The sequence below is a fragment of the Amaranthus tricolor genome, chromosome 10 (assembly GCF_026212465.1).
Source record: "Amaranthus tricolor cultivar Red isolate AtriRed21 chromosome 10, ASM2621246v1, whole genome shotgun sequence".
Classification (NCBI taxonomy): domain Eukaryota; kingdom Viridiplantae; phylum Streptophyta; class Magnoliopsida; order Caryophyllales; family Amaranthaceae; genus Amaranthus; species Amaranthus tricolor.
Window position 1 is genome coordinate 1,087,501 of NC_080056.1, and position 17,742 is coordinate 1,105,242.

General features: G+C 32.3%; 3 protein-coding genes and 1 non-coding gene across 8 annotated transcripts in view; 2 read left to right on the top strand and 2 right to left on the bottom strand.

The window, feature by feature from the left end:
* The window catches only part of LOC130826092 (general transcription factor IIH subunit 2), an 11,546-nt gene extending 5,840 nt beyond the window's left edge, over positions 1 to 5,706 (top strand). For 4 of the 5 annotated variants that reach the window (XM_057691627.1, XM_057691629.1, XM_057691628.1 and 1 more), the window contains 5 exons: positions 1,470 to 1,777; positions 2,299 to 2,760; positions 2,894 to 3,269; positions 4,643 to 4,823; positions 5,229 to 5,706. In XM_057691627.1, the coding sequence (XP_057547610.1) occupies positions 1,472 to 1,777; positions 2,299 to 2,760; positions 2,894 to 3,269; positions 4,643 to 4,791 (1,293 nt within the window). In that variant the 5' untranslated portion in view covers positions 1,470 to 1,471 and the 3' untranslated portion in view covers positions 4,792 to 4,823; positions 5,229 to 5,706. Of the gene's footprint in view, positions 165 to 1,469; positions 1,778 to 2,298; positions 2,761 to 2,893; positions 3,270 to 4,642; positions 4,824 to 5,228 lie in introns of all 5 variants that reach the window. The other variant, XM_057691624.1, reaches the window with a different exon arrangement.
* A 188-nt stretch (positions 5,707 to 5,894) lies between these two features.
* LOC130826093 (uncharacterized) lies at positions 5,895 to 6,996 on the bottom strand. The gene has a single exon (XM_057691631.1). The coding sequence runs from the start codon at positions 6,631 to 6,633 to the stop codon at positions 6,091 to 6,093; it is 543 nt and encodes a 180-aa protein (XP_057547614.1). The 5' UTR covers positions 6,634 to 6,996; the 3' UTR covers positions 5,895 to 6,090.
* Positions 6,997 to 14,529: 7,533 nt separating this feature from the next.
* LOC130826381 (U5 spliceosomal RNA) lies at positions 14,530 to 14,644 on the top strand. Its single transcript, XR_009047084.1, has one exon. It is a non-coding gene; the product is annotated as a U5 spliceosomal RNA (small nuclear RNA).
* A 1,068-nt stretch (positions 14,645 to 15,712) lies between these two features.
* Positions 15,713 to 16,687, bottom strand: LOC130825900 (uncharacterized). The gene has a single exon (XM_057691360.1). It carries the CDS (start codon positions 16,685 to 16,687, stop codon positions 15,713 to 15,715), a length of 975 nt encoding a protein of 324 aa, XP_057547343.1.
* Positions 16,688 to 17,742: the final 1,055 nt, after the last annotated feature.

The window sequence follows — 17,742 nt, forward strand, 5'->3', positions numbered from 1 at the left end:
TCTGACCTTCATCCATCAAAATTAAAACCCTTACCACTTACCTGACGCAGCCACTGACCTTAACTGCCACCTTCACCGTCCGGCGTTAATGCCCCCTAGGCAGGCATTAACCCGTGATCGGCCCATCGAACTTGCCGCAGCTAGCCACCAAAACTCCAAACCATGTATATAATTTTTTTTTCTATTTCTTTCTTTAGTTTTAAATTTGTGCAATTGTTTTAGATTTCTCATTTCTTTGAATGTTAATTGTTAAACATTGTTTGTTAATTCATGATTGATGATTATACAATACCCCAAACCATATTTGTTAATCAATTTAGGGTTTTTAGTTTGATTGGAGGTAAATTTATAAATTTAAGGTTTCATATCTAATTTTTTGGAATTTATTAGAGTTTCAATATATTAGAGGTTGCTGTATTTTTGAACTATTGGAGTGTTGTAACACACTGTTCAAGTTCAAAGTTCATGTTCTCCGAGGCAGATTACCTTCCAATTTACGCCACAAGGAGAGCCTCCATAACCAAATCTTCAACCTTCCTCTTCATCGCTGCTGCTCAAGCGATTGAAGAGTTTTTAATATTAGGCTTAAATATACGTCAAAAGATTGAAGTTTTGATGAGGGAAAATAAGTTGGATGATGGATTTGTTGAGGAAGTTGATGATGTTGATGGTTGGGATTGGGAACGTTGGTTATTGCATTTTATTGAAGTCGAAGAACAAGAACGTCTGATTAAATGACTCAAGCTTTTTTAATTTAATTTTGTTCTAAGCAATTGGGATGAGTTGATTTTTGGGATTTTTTGATGAATCTAGCAATTGGTCTTAATAAAATTTTGATGAATCTAGCAGCTAGAATAATTTTTTGGATTTATTTTAGTTGGGTCTTAATACATGGTGAATTCTTTTGTCATTTCATTAGGTTATATTGAATTTTTATTTTATTCGTCTACTGCATTTTGACCATATGCAGATATTGGAATTTGGTAAATCTCATAATATGGTTTACGCATTGGGAATTTTGTTAGGTTGTAAATTGTTGAGAGTAGTGGGAATATTTCTTCCCTCTCTTTATCTTAAAATTTGCTCTCACTTTTGCACTGAAAATGCTAAATTCGTACTCTTTTAATCAGTCCTCATGAAATTACTATGATCAAAAATAGCATAAGGATTAAATAGTGTTGAAGGCATTAAAAAAAATTGTGTCGTTTTTTAAAATATGATTAAAATGAAGATTAAATGGTGACATTATGTGTTAGTTTAAAAATATAAAAACTTGACTGAACAATTGCGTTAATCAAATGAAGATTAAATTATCGACATCACTTGTTTTTTCGGATCCGCCTCCGCTTGGATGGTTTTCCTGGACCCCGACTTTGTTTAGGATGCTGAGTTGATGACTATGACCTCTGCTTGGATGGTTTATTGGTTTTGATTAAAAATATTTAATTTTGAGTTGCTTTCTTGTGTAGAAATGATGAATAGCATTGAACATAGGGAGGTTAGTCATTCTAGAGGAAGACAGTTTGATCGAGATGAAGACGAGGAGGATGAAGATGAGGATAACGATATGTCTGCATGGGAGAGGGCCTATACTGACGAGAGATCATGGGAATCTTTGCAAGAAGATGAGTCCGGTCTTTTACGGCCAATTGATAATAAGATGCTCTCCCATGCTCAGTACCGTCGGCGTATACGTGCCATCTCGTCTACTTCAACAGCTACTCGAATTCAGAAAGGCCTTATTCGCTATCTATATGTCGTCATGGATTTTTCACGGGTAAAGAAATCTTAAAATGTGTATATTTATCATTTATTCAGCCCAATTTTGCCTGCTAGTTGAGTAGGTGTTGTTATGTTTGTTCCAAACAATAATGAGACTTCTTTTTCTTTATCATTTTGGAGTTAAGGATGAATATGAAAGGACGCAGACTCTGACTTCCAACTAGATGGATTTCTAGTTTTACATAGTATTGATCTCTGATCAGTGTCTAGTGTAGATAGTGTAGTATTATTTCAACAATACCATTGCCAGTTTTCGCACAAAGCTGTAGAATCTGTATATCGTGAAGTGTTTGACACATGTGTGCAATTTAAGTCATTAATCAGTTATTTTAGATTTGCTCTGCACTATCATTAAGCTAGATAAGTACACAGGTGGGGAAAGTTTTTGTAATTATTAGATTATTGGTGAGAGTTTTAATTGCTGGAAATACCAAGGAAGCTGTTTTGAGTAACTATTGATTCATTTATCATTGATTTACTCTTCTTTATGTTTGAAGTTTGAAATTTTCTCTTTAGGCAGCGACTGAGATGGATTTCAAACCAAGCAGAATGGCTGTAATTGCTAAACATGTAGAGGCTTTCGTAAGGGAATTTTTTGATCAGAATCCACTTAGTCAAATAGGTCTTGTGGTAATTAAAGATGGTGTTGCTAATTGCTTAACAGATATGGGTGGAAGCCCTGAATCTCATATTAAGGCCTTGATGAAGAAGTTAGTGTGTTCAGGAGATGCTTCTTTGCAGAATGCTTTAGAACTTGTTCATGAATATCTGGTACAAGTTCCATCATATGGCCATCGTGAAGTTCTTATCTTGTATTCGGCTCTTAGCACTTGTGATCCAGGAGACATAATGGAGACTATTCAAAGATGCAAGAAATCTAAAATTAGGTGTTCCATTGTGGGTCTTTCTGCCGAGATGTTTATTTGCAAACATATCTGCCAGGAAACAGGAGGATCATATTCTATTGCTCTGGATGAGGTGAGTTACTGTTGGAAGAATGTTCTAGATATTTCATGCGAAGGAACTGATTTTTTTGTGACTTTAGTGCTGAAATCAGTTTATGCTATTCTTATAGCCATTTTGATCATTTCCTCAATGTTTTCTCCTGTAGCTCCATCTGAAAGAACTGTTGCTGGAACATGCACCACCTCCTCCAGCCATAGCTGAGTATGCAATTGCTAATTTGATTAGGATGGGTTTTCCTCAAAGAGCAGCTGAAGGTGTAGCTTCAATATGTGTCTGCCATAAAGAGGCTAAGGTTGGTGCTGGTTACACCTGTCCAAGATGCAAGGCACGTGTGTGTGAGTTGCCTACAGAATGTCGCATATGTGGGCTGACTCTTGTTTCTTCCCCCCATTTAGCAAGGTCATATCATCACCTCTTCCCAATAACACCATTTGATGAAGTATCATTTTCACAAGGAAATATGACTGGGAAAAAATCAATAGAGACATGTTTCGGATGCATTCAGAATCTGATGAATCCTGGTAAGCAGTCATAGATATGATTATAGTATTTTAATTAGTTTTGCTTTTAGTTATTGTCCTGGTTAATAGAGAAATTGCACAAAGTACTGAATTTTAGTGAGTCATTGTTAATCAACTTTTTTGTTATGGCTAAAAAAGATGATATTTTGAGTTGCTCATTTATAGAGCAACTAATGGTTTTCAATTGTGTGAAACTCGCTAATGACTTTGAGTGGATTATAATTTGTGACTTGAGCTTCTTCCATAGATGTTTTGTATCTGATTTTGCTTGACATGCTTGTGGCAGAAGCTAGACTTTATATTTGTTTAGCTCTTTCTCTGCCATAGTGTCTGCTTTTGATGATTTTATGTGCTTCTTGCCTTCTGTTATGTGATAATTTCGATTAGGAAGTTTGACAAAAGCAGCTGTTAAGATTGCTGGTGCCGGACACTGATTTTTAAGTCTAACAGATGAGCATAGAACTTTTTATTTGAGCTGATTAACAGTGAGGACTATATAGGCCCATTTAAAACCTGTTGGCCTGATCTGTCCATCAATATTTTCAAATGAAGAATGTTGTACGTTTGTTAATTATCATGAATAATCTTACCTTCTCAATTATTAACGGTCTTCTTAAAATAATTCGAACTGAATTGATTTTTAGTTGAGATTATTTTGAGAAGATTATATGATATTTTCCTAAAGTAATTCTGCAAGTTACTGATTCCAATGAGATATCCCCTTATGTTGGGGCATGTGTTGTTGTGCAGTTAGCTTTATGTCTGAGCTATCATGTAAAACCGATGTGTACTGATGATTTGTAATTAGTTGTTATAAATCAACAACCAATGATTAGTTCTTGAATTTGTAAGACATTTGAATGATGATTTGAGTTTAAGTTAGTTGTTATACCTCTTACACTTCGTTTGGATAAGAATTTCGAAAAGAAAAGAAAGGAAGAAGGGGAGGGGAAAGCGAGGGAAGTTACTCTTGTTTAGGAGGGGACGGAAGGGAAAGGAAGAGAGATGACAGTTTGCTTCCAAATCTTCTCAACTATGGATCGATTGTGAGTTGTGACCTTAACAAAAATTATTCTATCTATTCCCTCCAAATCCCTCCCCTTCAAATCCCTTCCCTCTCATTTTTTATCCAACAAAGGGATTCTTCTTCCCTCCAAATCTTTCCTCTTCCTTTCCCTCCAAATCCTTCCATCCAAACACACCATTACTGTTATTTGATACACTAGTGATAGTTATTTGTCAATAGGCATGGAAAGTGTGAAAAATGATGTTGAATTTAGCAACATTTTACTCTCTTCTCCAAACATAGGCTCTTCATCAGTGATTTGCTTTGTTCTTTGATGGTTATCAACAATTTTTTGTGATTGATGCAGGTACTGCATCTGGCTACTGTGTTACTTGCCCAAAATGCAAAAAGTATTTCTGTCTTGATTGTGACATTTATATTCATGAAAGTTTACATAATTGTCCTGGCTGTGAGAGCTTGAGACACTCTAAATCAATCAATACTGGTGAGGGCTGAAAGACCTATCCTGCCTTGCTCGTGATTAAATGGTGAGAATCTGATCCTAATTCTTACTGCGGCTGAGTTGTCTTTTAATTGAATTAGTTAAGTTTTATCTCTTACCTTTTATTTAGCTCTTAACCTGCTTCGGCATTATGTTAGATAATACATCTGATTATTGTCCCTTTCTTCCTTGTTTTGACATGTATTTGTAGCATATATAGGAGGGTTACCTCTAGATTAGAGGTTAAAATTATGAGAAATCAAAATTTCTACTGTCATTTTATTTAATTGTTTCAGGGACAAATACAATGCCAAAGCCTTGAATCTAAAAGATTGGGGTCATTTGCATGAGATCGTTTGGTCATCTACATGAATTCGCTATCATTTCATTTTATAGATCGTTACTTACTCGTGCTATTTACTTATATGCTATTAAAACTTGTGAGTTTCAGGTGTTAACTTGTGACAATAAATTTAGCTGTTTGAAATGAGAGGCAACGAACAAACAAAGTGTAGACAGTAAAATCTGTGTTTGCCAGACTGTTTGGATTTCGATGCATCCAGATTATCTGTTATAAAGCAATTCAAGTGATCGAGATATTTCGTCCAATCCGGTCATTTTCTGGTTGTATCCTGCCTTGTTTGTTCAAAGCAAAGTTGGAGATTTCATATTTTATATTCATCCCAATTAAAAAGGGGTAATACTTGAAAAGTTGCCCAATACTTAATGAGCTTGTTCAACTTGAATTTTGCTTGTAAAATCTTCTTTATTTTAGGGCAGCAAAATGGAAATTTGTGCTGGAATCGAAAATTGCTTTCATGCAGAATTTTAGAACATGGAAGTGATTTTGATTTGTGGTTTTATATATCGAAAATGAATTTATGGTTTTAGTACTTGTTTTGATTTATAAATATATTTATTGGGATTAATAGCTTGTATTTTTTTTTTGAGTTTGGTAATTTAGATACGAGATAATATCTATAATACAAGGATGAAAAGATGAATATTTTGAAAAATGATGTTGGTATATGAATTTTCTTGAAATTAAAAAACATTAGATTTTCATGTTTAAATCTTGGAATTTTACAAGGATTTCTATTCAAAATTCATTTTTTTAGTTCCAAAATTTCCAAATTCAAAAGCTTTTTGATCAAATGGAGATACATTTTCAAAATGGATGGAATTATTTAACTTATGTATTGTTCATCTTAACTTCATGAACAAATAGTATCAATTTTGTAACAAACAAATATTTATTCTAAATTAAATAAATCTTGGGTTAAATACAACAAACCTAATTAATTCTTGGATAACTATAACAAACGAACATCACTAGAAAGCAAACTAAACATAACCATATCACAAATCTTCCCTTTTTGAATACAGTACTTTTTCAAAACCCCCTCTTTTAAAAACCCTACCTTCTCCAACACCTTTTGTGAACCCTTATTATCCACATCCACCAAAGCCTCAACCCTCTCCAACTCCGGCTGCTCTTCGAATATCGTAGACACCACCATCTTCACCGCCTTCGTGGCGATCCCTCGACCCCAATATTGGGATGCCAAGACATAACCCATTTCTCCCCTACACTTATCTCTACCTTTGTTACTTGTAACAGAAATAGCACCAATTGCCTTATTGTTTAGGCATACTACCCTATAGTAAGGGTGATTTAGGACAAAGTTGTTTATATACTCTATTGCTTGATCCCTACAAGTGTAGGTATCCCAACTACAAAATTTTGTCACTTCATCATCTGATGCCCATACCATTAGATCATCAACATCAGTATCAGGATCTAACTGTCTAATTGAAAGGGTGGAATCATGGCATTCAATTTTTTGATTTGCCATTTTTTTTTTAGTTTTTTGGGATAAAATTTGGGAATTGGATTTGTATTTGTTATTGGGTTTGATTTGATTTGATGATTACACAATTAATGCATACACTTCTTATATCCTTAGAAATGCAAGTTAAGAAGTTTCATAGAAGATGATTTTTTTCTTTTTGGTATTCACTTGTTGTCCAGCCACCTTCATTGACTTATCTTGTTGATATAGTGATAGGATTTAGGAGTGGGTCACAGGCGAATAATCAAAATTTTAGTTTAAAGTGGATCGAATATTCATTTCTATATATAAAATTCAGCGCGTCTCACTCATTTTTGAGCCTCAAAGCGAGAGATGGAAAAGACCCTTCAAACTTTAAGGTGTAATAAATAATATGATACTATTTTGTTTTGTATTGCTAACATCAATTTTGGTACATAAATATATATTTTCTGGGCCCTAAAAAATTTAAGATCCTAGGCGATTGCCCACTTTACCCTTTCTAATCGATAGCTATGATAAAATCAATTCGGTTGTAAATCTGTAATACTCTTGTCATGTTTTAATTTTATTCTATACTATTTTAATTTCGGATGTGTCAATTATATCGCTAAATGTTCTACTTTTTACCACTTTTATTTATTTAGCTCTCTCTATATTTTTTTTAATATTATACACACAATCTAAAGTTATTATCTTATTATCCTAACAAATACTAGTGTATCAATTTGATGGGACATGAGTATATAAACAACTCTACATAGACCATTCCAATTCATAATATCTCATTTACTATGATACATTTTTTAATTTGAAATGATTTCACATTTTCCCTCATATTATCACTACAAATATAGATATGCCAAAACTATCACTCTCAACCAAATTATTTTGTGCTGCGTTGTTTAAAGCATAAATTGTTGTATGAGACAGTCTCACCGAGAGGCGTCGTATAAATGGGTTAAGTATACGCGAGGATCATCATTATCATTATCAGCATACACGGGCAGCTCACCCGCCTAATCAATGGAGATAATGCCATCCATGGAACATATGAAGTAATAGTTACACATTGTGTTTGTGCCGCCATACCTTAACACGATGTAAAAACCGATTAACTTAAGAAGAAACTTATAGAGGCGGGTTAAACATTGACAGACATACCGAATAATATAAGCGCTCAAAAGTCTGTTTAGCATCATGTGAAGTCTGACTGTTTTCTGAATCACCGGAATCTAAAGAGAATAATGATGCTAATAATTCGGGTGTTCCTGGGCCATCCGACTCTATGCCTGTTTTGGCCTCACAGAGGGTTTCATTTGCTTGAACTTTAAGAGAGATTGACTCAGCCGATTGAGAATGTTCGAGAAAAGATGAAATCGAATCAGTTTGTGCAGAGACAGGTTTGGATAGTTTAGCATTAGCATTGATTGTGGGTAGTAAAGTCGAGTTCATGAACTCGACGTTTTTGTTCTGATTTGTTTGTGCAAGAAAATGCTCGGGCAGTTGAGCAGAAGCATTGGCTGTAGGTGGTAGAATCGAGTTCATGGACTTGACTTTCTGATTCCGATCAAGAAAATGATTGGGGAGTTTAGCAGTAGCTGTAGTCATAGGCGGTAACATGGACTCGACCTTCTTATTCTGATCAGTTTGTGCAGGAAAATGACCCGGAAGTTTAGCAGTGGCATTGGCGGTAGCTGACACTGACTTCATGGAATCGGTTCTGTTTTCTGGCTTCTTTGGTGGATTCGTTGAATACAGGATATCGGTAGCTGCCACTGACTTCACCCGAACCTGTCTATTCTCAAATCATTGTCCTGCTGCAGTAAAGAATGAGTGCCATCGAGATTTTGTTGTGCCTGATTGGAGTGAGCAAGTTGAGCCAGAGTCGTCGTATGCATCTGATTCCCTAGGTGAGGTTCCATTAGATCATCGACGAGTTTACTTTTTGCCAAATGCAGCTTGTGAAGTATACTAACTATGTAATCTTCCTGCATGACAATATTAGGGGAAGAAAACTTATCATTTACGAAATCAATCGTATGAATCGAAGTCTATGATAGTAGAAATCGAATTACATGCTTACAAATAAACACCTAAGAAGTTCAACGATATCTATGATCGAAAAACATACGATCAAAATCTGAACATGTTGAGATGGTTTAAGGTGTTCATTTTGTGTGCAATGTACACATTAATCGTTCAACGTAATAACTTTTAAGCTTCAACAACGTTAGAGCCTTAGTGTCAAAATATTTTGATCGTCTACCCGAACCAATATCAGTTCCACAATTGACATATATTATTCAGCAAACCAATCTCCAAACTTCACTTTACATACTTGTATGTTTATATATATTCTTAGTCAATTTATGTAAATCTCTTGTATAAGTCATTATTGAATTCAACTACACATTTGTATAAAGTATATAGCAAATTTAAAAGAACTGATGAAATAATAACAAAAATATAGTAGCTATTTAAGGGCAAGATTAATTTGGATTCTTCATCAAAAGCCATTAACCTTATAGTTGTTAAGTACTACATGTACAATGAATGGTAGATTTTAATTAATATAAAAAATCATAGAACATTGAAGCTATGAACTATTAAGATCTAAATTTTACTAAGGTTAATTTTTTATTTAGCAAAATAAGTTCAATTTAGTAAAAAAATATTATGTGAAATTACTAACATTGATTTTAGTCTTGCAAAAGCAGAGTTTATTATAACAAAAATAAATTCGATTTAGTAAAAATAAATTTAATTCAACGAAATTTACACAGAAAAAAAAACCCTGTTACAACATAGAAATTTCATGTGAATACCTTGCTTGTTGCCTTGCTAACCATCTTCTCCTCTAACTTGTAAACTAATTGATTTAATTTGAGTAAAATATCTGGATTTTTACTGTTCTCTGTATATTCTTTCAATTTCCTAATAATCCTATTAATTAAAAAAAAATTTAATTCATTAAACAGGAAAATAGTTCTTACGAAAATCTAAATATATACAATATTAAAAAATATATAAAAATACATTCATAAAATACAACGTTAATCAAAGATTTATCTTAACGACCTTTTACTGTAAAAAGAGTTAATAAGACGAAGTATCAAGTAACATTGTTCAAACAAAAACGACTTAATAATATTGGGGTAATTAGAATTGAGTCTTTTTATGAATTGGTATAGATAGAGTTCCCGACAAATTTTTCATACTTAAAATTCGTATTTATTAGTGCCCTTAAATTTGTTTATTGTCATTTTGTTTATATTAGTCCGGCCATTTAAAAGATTGTTCAAGATGTGCACGTGAAGATACACAGAAATGACTTAGGAAAAAATTAGCAAAAGCAACAAATATAAAAACAAACTAGTAGCAAAAAAATAATTACACATTATTCAACACTTCTAGGCGAAAGTTGATTTTCAATTCATCCTTTTGATCAATTGTATCCATTCTTTTTGACCACTTAACTATTATTTGTTCCAAAAATTTAAATCAAATTGAAAATAATTATAAGAAAAATAAATTAGGGAATTAAATAGAAAATAAATGGATATTATTATGAATCATATAATGGAAGAGAAAATAGAGAACAAGTAGCATTTATCTGAAATATGAAAAGTAAAACTCGTTAACATGAAAATTAAGAGTTTATATAGAAAAAGTAGGGAAGGGAAAAGGACAACAGAGTTATTGACTTTCTTTTTTTGTTTTATTTGGTTTATTGACTTCTTAATTATATATTGCCTTTCACTCCCCTTTTATAAAATAAGTTAAATTTTTCTTAAATGATATATAGTGCTTAATTTCTCTTAGTTTCTTTTCTTTTTTTTTTTTTGAGATGAATTTCTCTTAGGGTTAAAGCATTATGAAATGGCGAATTAAAAATTTTAATTATGATGTTTAAATTAATTCTTTTTTGCTTTATTTTGTTTGTCCAATTTAAATTTTTTCACTTTAGAAGTACGAAATCTCCAATGTAGTTATGTATGATTGGTGTGAGAATATTGTTGTCCATATAATAGCTAGATGAGATAGATGTATGCTATTGGCTTTTCTTGATTTGTCATAATGAAGCTTTAAGTTAATTAAAAAAAAACTTTCCATGTAAAATAAACTAAAATACCATTATTTATTGCCATTTGCCACCACAAATTTGAATTTTTTTTCAAACATAAAAAATTGTAAATAATACTCTTATATATTGCTCATTGACTTAAAATACCTTAAGCTATTATTTAATTTTGTATACCCTTAAATATTGGAATACTTAACCTTGTATACCGCATCCCAAACTATTGCTCATTGACTCAAAATGTACCAAAATAGCCGGATAAAAGTAACGTGGATAGTGTTCGGTTAAGTATCCCAAAGGGTACACAAATTTAAATAATGAATGGAGGTGTTTTGAGTTTATTAACAATAGTTAGAGAGTACAAATTTTAAAAAAATCAATTGTCACCTTTTATTAATAGAAGAGTCCTTATTCTATTTTTTTAAGAAAAAGTTATAAAAAACAAATTAAACCATGACATATCATTATAAAATCTGTTCCCTCTACTTTCAACAATTCTTCTTTTATTTATTTTGAGCTATTTTTTAAAGTAGACAACAAAAAAAAAGGGTCAGAAAATAAAAGATTTTTGATTTAAAATAATCTAAATATTAGTATCTTCCCAGATAAGGTGATTGGAACCATAGACTAAAATTTGATTATCGCAACATTTCTTGAGATCTTGTTGATCACATAAGATCATGATTTTAATCAATGATCACTTTGAATTACTAAACAATTTATTTTCCGATTCAAGTCTAAAATTTGAATGTATGCCTAAAGAAGATTTCAATGTCGAACTATATATAGTTTGACAATTGCTAGTAATAATGAGATCATTGAATTGTAACTTGTCTTTCAATATAGGAATGACAAATTACTTTCTTGTCCTTGTTAGTTGTTTATCAAATGTGTGATTTATTTTTGTGTTGAGTTTTCATTGTTTGTTAGTCTACTTTTGAATATAATATTTTGAGTTGATTATTTAAGAATTTTTGTATGCATAATCATTTTAGAGTCATATTTATATTCATGGAGATTGGATATGATTTACAACTCTATTTTTATAATTTTTGTTTTAAAAGATCAACTAGACGCGTCTTGGGTGAGCAATCGATCGGATGGACGCTTAAGCAACATAATTCCCTACAACCGATGCCTAAGAGGACTTATTAAGTCTAAGTTAAGAGCCTCACAATGCCTTAGAGTGCCCAGTGATTTTAGTCTCCATGAAAACTTTTTAAATGGCATATATATATATATATATATATATATATATATATATATATATATATATATATATATATATATATATATATATATATATATATATATGAAACGGAAACGAAAACAAAGAAACGAAGACATAACTATACGAAAAAGATAAAATAAAGGCCGATAAATAAAAAAGTAGACCCACGTACAAAATAAAGGGGACAAAAAAATAAAAATAATAAAAGAAACAAGAAGAGTAAGATGGTAAGAACACAAAAAGGTAAACTACGAGGACATTAGTAGTCTATCATATCCCTCTTGTTTTGGGGATAATTTTTTTTTTTTTAATTTTAAGTACCTCACGCTTAGAGCTGTTCAAAACAAACCCGACCCGAAAATCCGACCCGGAATCGAAAATTATCTGACCCGAAAAAATGTAAGTTTTTAAGGTTTACCGAACCGCAATTACCCGAACCGATACTTCACTCGAACCGTTTGATAACCGAAAAGGGCAAAATCGAACTCGAACTGCAACCGAATTTTATAACCGACATATAAACCTTAACCGATGTTACCCGAACTGAACAGTGATCGATCCGAATCAAATCCGACCCGAATTATGCACGTAACCGATTGTAACCTGACTAAAACCGATTAAGATCGATCTGTTTTTAACCCGAACTGATACAAACCCGAATCGATTATTAATCGAACTGTTTTTAACCCGAACTGATACAAACCCGAACCGATTGTAAATCGAACTGTTATAAATCCTAATCAAATTTTCACCTAAATTTAGCAAATTAAGTCCAATTTCAGTTTTCTAATAATACGGAAAAAGGAAGAACACAAGTTTTCGGACTAGGTATTTCATTTTCAAAGTCCATCCTTATTTAAATAAAAAACAATTATATACTAATTCAAAAAACAGTTATTGGAGTAATTGAATTCATGGCTAAAGCAATAAAAAATAATTATATACTAATTCAATCTTGAATGTATTCTATATATGTACACACTTTCAAAGCTAAATATTAAAAAACTAAAGCTAAGAAGGACAAAACTTTCAAAGCTATGAACAAAACTTTCACAGGAGGGTCAAGACACCGCGGTGGGCCTTGGTGGTAGTGCAGACAGCCGTAGCTGCTGGTGGTGGTGCACGAAAAGGCAGCAGCTGCTGCTGTTTTGTAGGCGGGTGTAGCGGGGCTCGAAGCACATATATCTAAAATCAAGAAATATTCAATAATTCAAGTATTCAAGATAAACAAATACATTAACAAACACATTAACAATAACAAAGATTCAATCACTCCAAAAACATAAACAAAAAAAAAATCAAGAAACAATATTCTATTAAAATTCAAGAATCAAAATTAACAATAAAGATTAGAACAACAAGATTAAGAATTTAAGATTAAGATTAAGATTACAATTAAGAGTGAAAATACCTAAAAAAATCAAAAATTTGATTTTTACGGTTTTTGTAAAGAGTAGAAGAGGAATACAGTACAGTCGACCCTCGACTTTCGACCAAGTGAGGCGTGAGCAGCAGCAAGCAGGAGCAGCGCCAGACTGTAGTGTCAGAGCCACCGGCGACAGGCAGTGACGGTGAGGAAAGCAGAATTAGATTAGCTTGCGGCAGGCAGCAGTCTTTTTTTTGGGAAAGCAGGAAACTTGCAGGAAGGAAGATTTAGATTAGCTTAGAAGTTAGAAAGCAGAATTAGAAATGTGAAGTATTGTTAGGCTTAGTTTTTTTCTTTTTTTTTCTTTTTTTTATTTTTTTTTACTCTTATGTCAATATTAATGAAGGGCTAAGATTGAAACCATTTTGAAATCAATGGTTAAAATCCAAAATCCATGTGACATTTATAGTTGTATGTAATTGGTTATTGAAAGTTTTTAAGGATAGAAGAGGTGGACATTATCAAAACCATTCATTCATTCACATTACACATTATCAATGGCTTAAATTTAATTAATGGTAAATACTATTTTAATGAATATTTTCTTAAAAAAGCTAATTAGCAATAAAATTGAATAAGAATTATTTATAATTATGAGGTTATTAAATAACTTATATATTATGTAAACATAATTAAATAAAATTTTAATTCGTTATTAGTGGTTTAATTTCGTTGAATTCATAATAATTGACAACTTGCAAGTTACAATTAAATCTTTAATATACTATCGATTAAGTATCTATGTAAGACAATAAGTCTATGATAGTTTAATAGATTGTTTTGATTAGTTTTGTTCATTCAACTTGATCAAACTTACAATATTCATTCTCACTTACAATTTAACGACATAGCTTCAAGTCTATATTAGACAAGTTCCAATTAAATCTTTATTAAACGATCGATTAAGTATCTAATTGATTAATATTAATTAATATATAGACTAATACTATATTTCTAATAGTTTATTTAGTTAATTTTAGGTTTCATTATACTTAAAAAACTTCAAAACTATGTAAGACTGTAAGTTTATAATAATCTAATCGATTGTTTTGATAAGTTTCATTCACTCAACTTGATTAAACTTACAATATACAATATTAAACTTACATCGGCTATGAAAGATACTAATAAAAGAAAAATCCTTTAAATCACTTCCACATATCTCATATTAACTTACGCAGCCACGTCGTGAGCACAAACCGAACTATTCTTTCGCCTTTTACTAAAGAATACCATGTGCTTGCTGCATTAAGTGGCATACGTTTATTTTTGGAGGAAGCTTTTAATTAAGGTTAAATGGGTCAAATGACCTGAAATATATGAATTTAATGACCTAAAAAAAAAAGCAGGTTAAATGGGTCATTAGCAGGTTGACCCGATCTGCTACAGATCAGGTCGGAGTTTCAATTTTTGACCCATTTAATTAAATGGGTCAGGTTCAGGTCAAGGGTTTATTGACCCATTTATATATGACCCGAACCTGAAAATGACCCAACCCGACCTGTTTGACACCCCTATCTGCTATATCTGATAAAAAAATCGTTAATTATTTTTTGTAAGTAAATGAGCATACATCAATTAAAAACCTGACTATTAACTTATTTCGATATTGACCCGATCAATAGTTATCCGTAACCGATAACTACTCGAAAAATAAAGCTCGAACCCGATCTATACCCGAAAAAACCGAACCAATTAGTAATCGATGACAACCCGAGACCGATTGACACTCGACACGAACTTCAACCGACACCGAACTGATGCAAACCCGATAGCTTGAATAACCGATCTCCAACCGAACCGTGACTAACCGACTCGACCCGAGTGTGACCCGTTGTAACACACAGCCGAAAAATAACCGATCCGAAATGCAACCGAACCGAATAACACCCGCCCGAAACCGACCCGATCAACCGAATGAACACCTCCACGCTCAAATGCTAGTGTTTTCTTGTAGCCCCTAAAGCTTAGACCTTGGAGGACCCTTAGCATCTTAATTAGTGCGCCTTTTTAAAATTGACGCTGAAGATTTAGTTAGTATCGGAGAAAAAACTGAAAATTTCATGTATATCACACCAATTTTAATTATTTCTATATAAATTTCTAATTCCTTTATAGAGGCACAACTTTTTCATATTACAAGAAAACCATCTAGATTATGTCAACTCAAAATAAAGATAACAGTAGTAAATGCATACATGCATTTACACATACTAAAAGAACATGTATTGAAAATTTAACATACATATATATGATATAGGTGTATTTCAATATATGTTCCTAAACATACAACTAGAAAATATCTTTTAATATAGGAAAAAAAATGCAAAGGGAGAAATTCACTGAACCTATTCTTGATCGATCAAAGCCTAAGGGTAAGATCAACTGTTTTAGATTCATTAGGGTGTAGTGATTCCGAGGATTGGTTATTGTTCACAGACCAAACATGTGTCAAATTTGACATGTTAGAAGCTGCAAAAGGATTATAGTTCATGGAACTTGAGCCATTTGTTGTCACAAAAAGCGGCCTCGGCCAGCCAGGGTCATATGCAAGATTCATTGGCCTTAAAGAAGGATGTCCAAAAAACCCTCCTACGTTATGAGTAAGACTTGGTTGAGATTGAACAAAGTTGATTCCTAGGGGGTTATTATTGTAAAATGGTCTTATTGGGTGTTGATGCCATCCTTTAGGAGCTAATCCATGGTAATAAGAAGGATATTGAAGTTGTTGATGTTGTGCATAATAGGATCCTTGAGGTGAAGGTGCCCTAATTATGGTTGGAGATTGGTAAATATAAGGACTTGTTGCATAATCTTGTGCAGCTTTTGCTGCGCGTTGCATCTCTCGTTCATGCTTGTGTGCATTCTGGTGACCACCAAGGGCTTGTGTAGTTGAGAATTTTTGGCCGCAGAACTTGCAAACGATAGGATTTCGAGGTGGAAGGGATGGTGGAGGAGATGGTGGTGAAGGTGGATCTTGGGGATGATTAATAGATGATTCTCCTTTTGTAGAAACTTTGGTAAGGTTTGAATGAAAATTGTTTTCTAAATGAGACTGTTGGCTATTTGGTTGTTTAGCGTTTGTTTTTGGTGATACTTGCTCATCAAGTAAAGCTTCCTCATCATTTTTTGGTGCAATTTTTGGGTTATCTAAGGGAGATGGTGATATTTCAGTGGAGTTTAAATCTATATTTAATTCATTTTTTTCTGTTGGCTCATCATCAAGAATACCGGTTGCCTTCCCCTTGTCCGTTCCACGTTTCTTTGGTGGTAGCTCTGATACCCCCAAAGAGCTTGAATTGGCTTGAGAGGATATTTGAGATCCAGATGTTTTCATTGCGTTTTTGAATTTTTAACCCTAAACGCTATAGATGGATTGAATGTGTGAAGATCAATGAGGTTCAAAACATAGTTTTTATAGAGATGATAATAAAACTAGCAGTAAATGCATACTCTCAAATAAGGTGATAAAATCGGTATGAAAAAACTTCTCAAGATTTATGGTCATATATGGTATTTGTGTAGAAATTAAAATGAATTCTCTTAATGATACTTCTTAAGATGTTTTATGATAGCTTTCATAACTTGATTGTAATCATAATATATTACACAATTATACACCAACTCATTTTTGATCTTGTTTTTCTTCTATTCATAGAAGGAAGTAAATAATACTTGCAATATGATTGTTTGTTGTGCATTGATGATATATGGTAAATAAAATAATGCATTTTGCTAGCTAATAAGACACATTACTATTTTTAATCTTCAAATGTTGACTAAATAATGTGATGTTTAAAACTATAACATTATCTAACACTTAAATAAAGAAATCAAACTTCTTTCCTCCAAAAAAATAATTTTGAAAAGTTTCTTTTGATTTTGTTTTTATTATGTTAATTGTACTACCAATTATGCAACAATCAATCATAAATATTTCCTTAATTCATTGCTTCTTTTCTCATATGAATGAATGTTGATTTCTTTCTTAGATAAGCCTTGAATAAAAGGTGTGTGATGTACATATGGTCCAGTAATTGAGATATTTATTTAAAAAGTTGCAACTTTCTCCGGTAAAGAATAGAGTTTGATTCTCACTTGGCTGTTTCCTTTCATTAATTTGAAAAAAATATTTATAAAGTTGCGAGTCGCAATTGATAAAAAGTGCATTATAAATCATATGACATCCTATTAATTGGATTAATTAATAGTCGATATTATAGAAAATTTCAAAATTTTTTTCTAATTTTATATTAATTTTTTGTCTACTTTTTTGGTGAATTACTTACAATAGCGGGTTATCGACTTACTCTAGGCAAATGTTCTTTAAAATTGAGATTATTCATGATTAATCAATAGGTAAAATTATTATAGGAAAATCATATAAATATT

Bases quoted from the DNA above. Each gene is read 5' to 3' on its own strand.
- LOC130825900 (XM_057691360.1), bottom strand. From the start codon at position 16,687: ATGAAAACATCTGGATCTCAAATATCCTCTCAAGCCAATTCAAGCTCT.
- LOC130826093 (XM_057691631.1), bottom strand. From the start codon at position 6,633: ATGGCAAATCAAAAAATTGAATGCCATGATTCCACCCTTTCAATTAGA.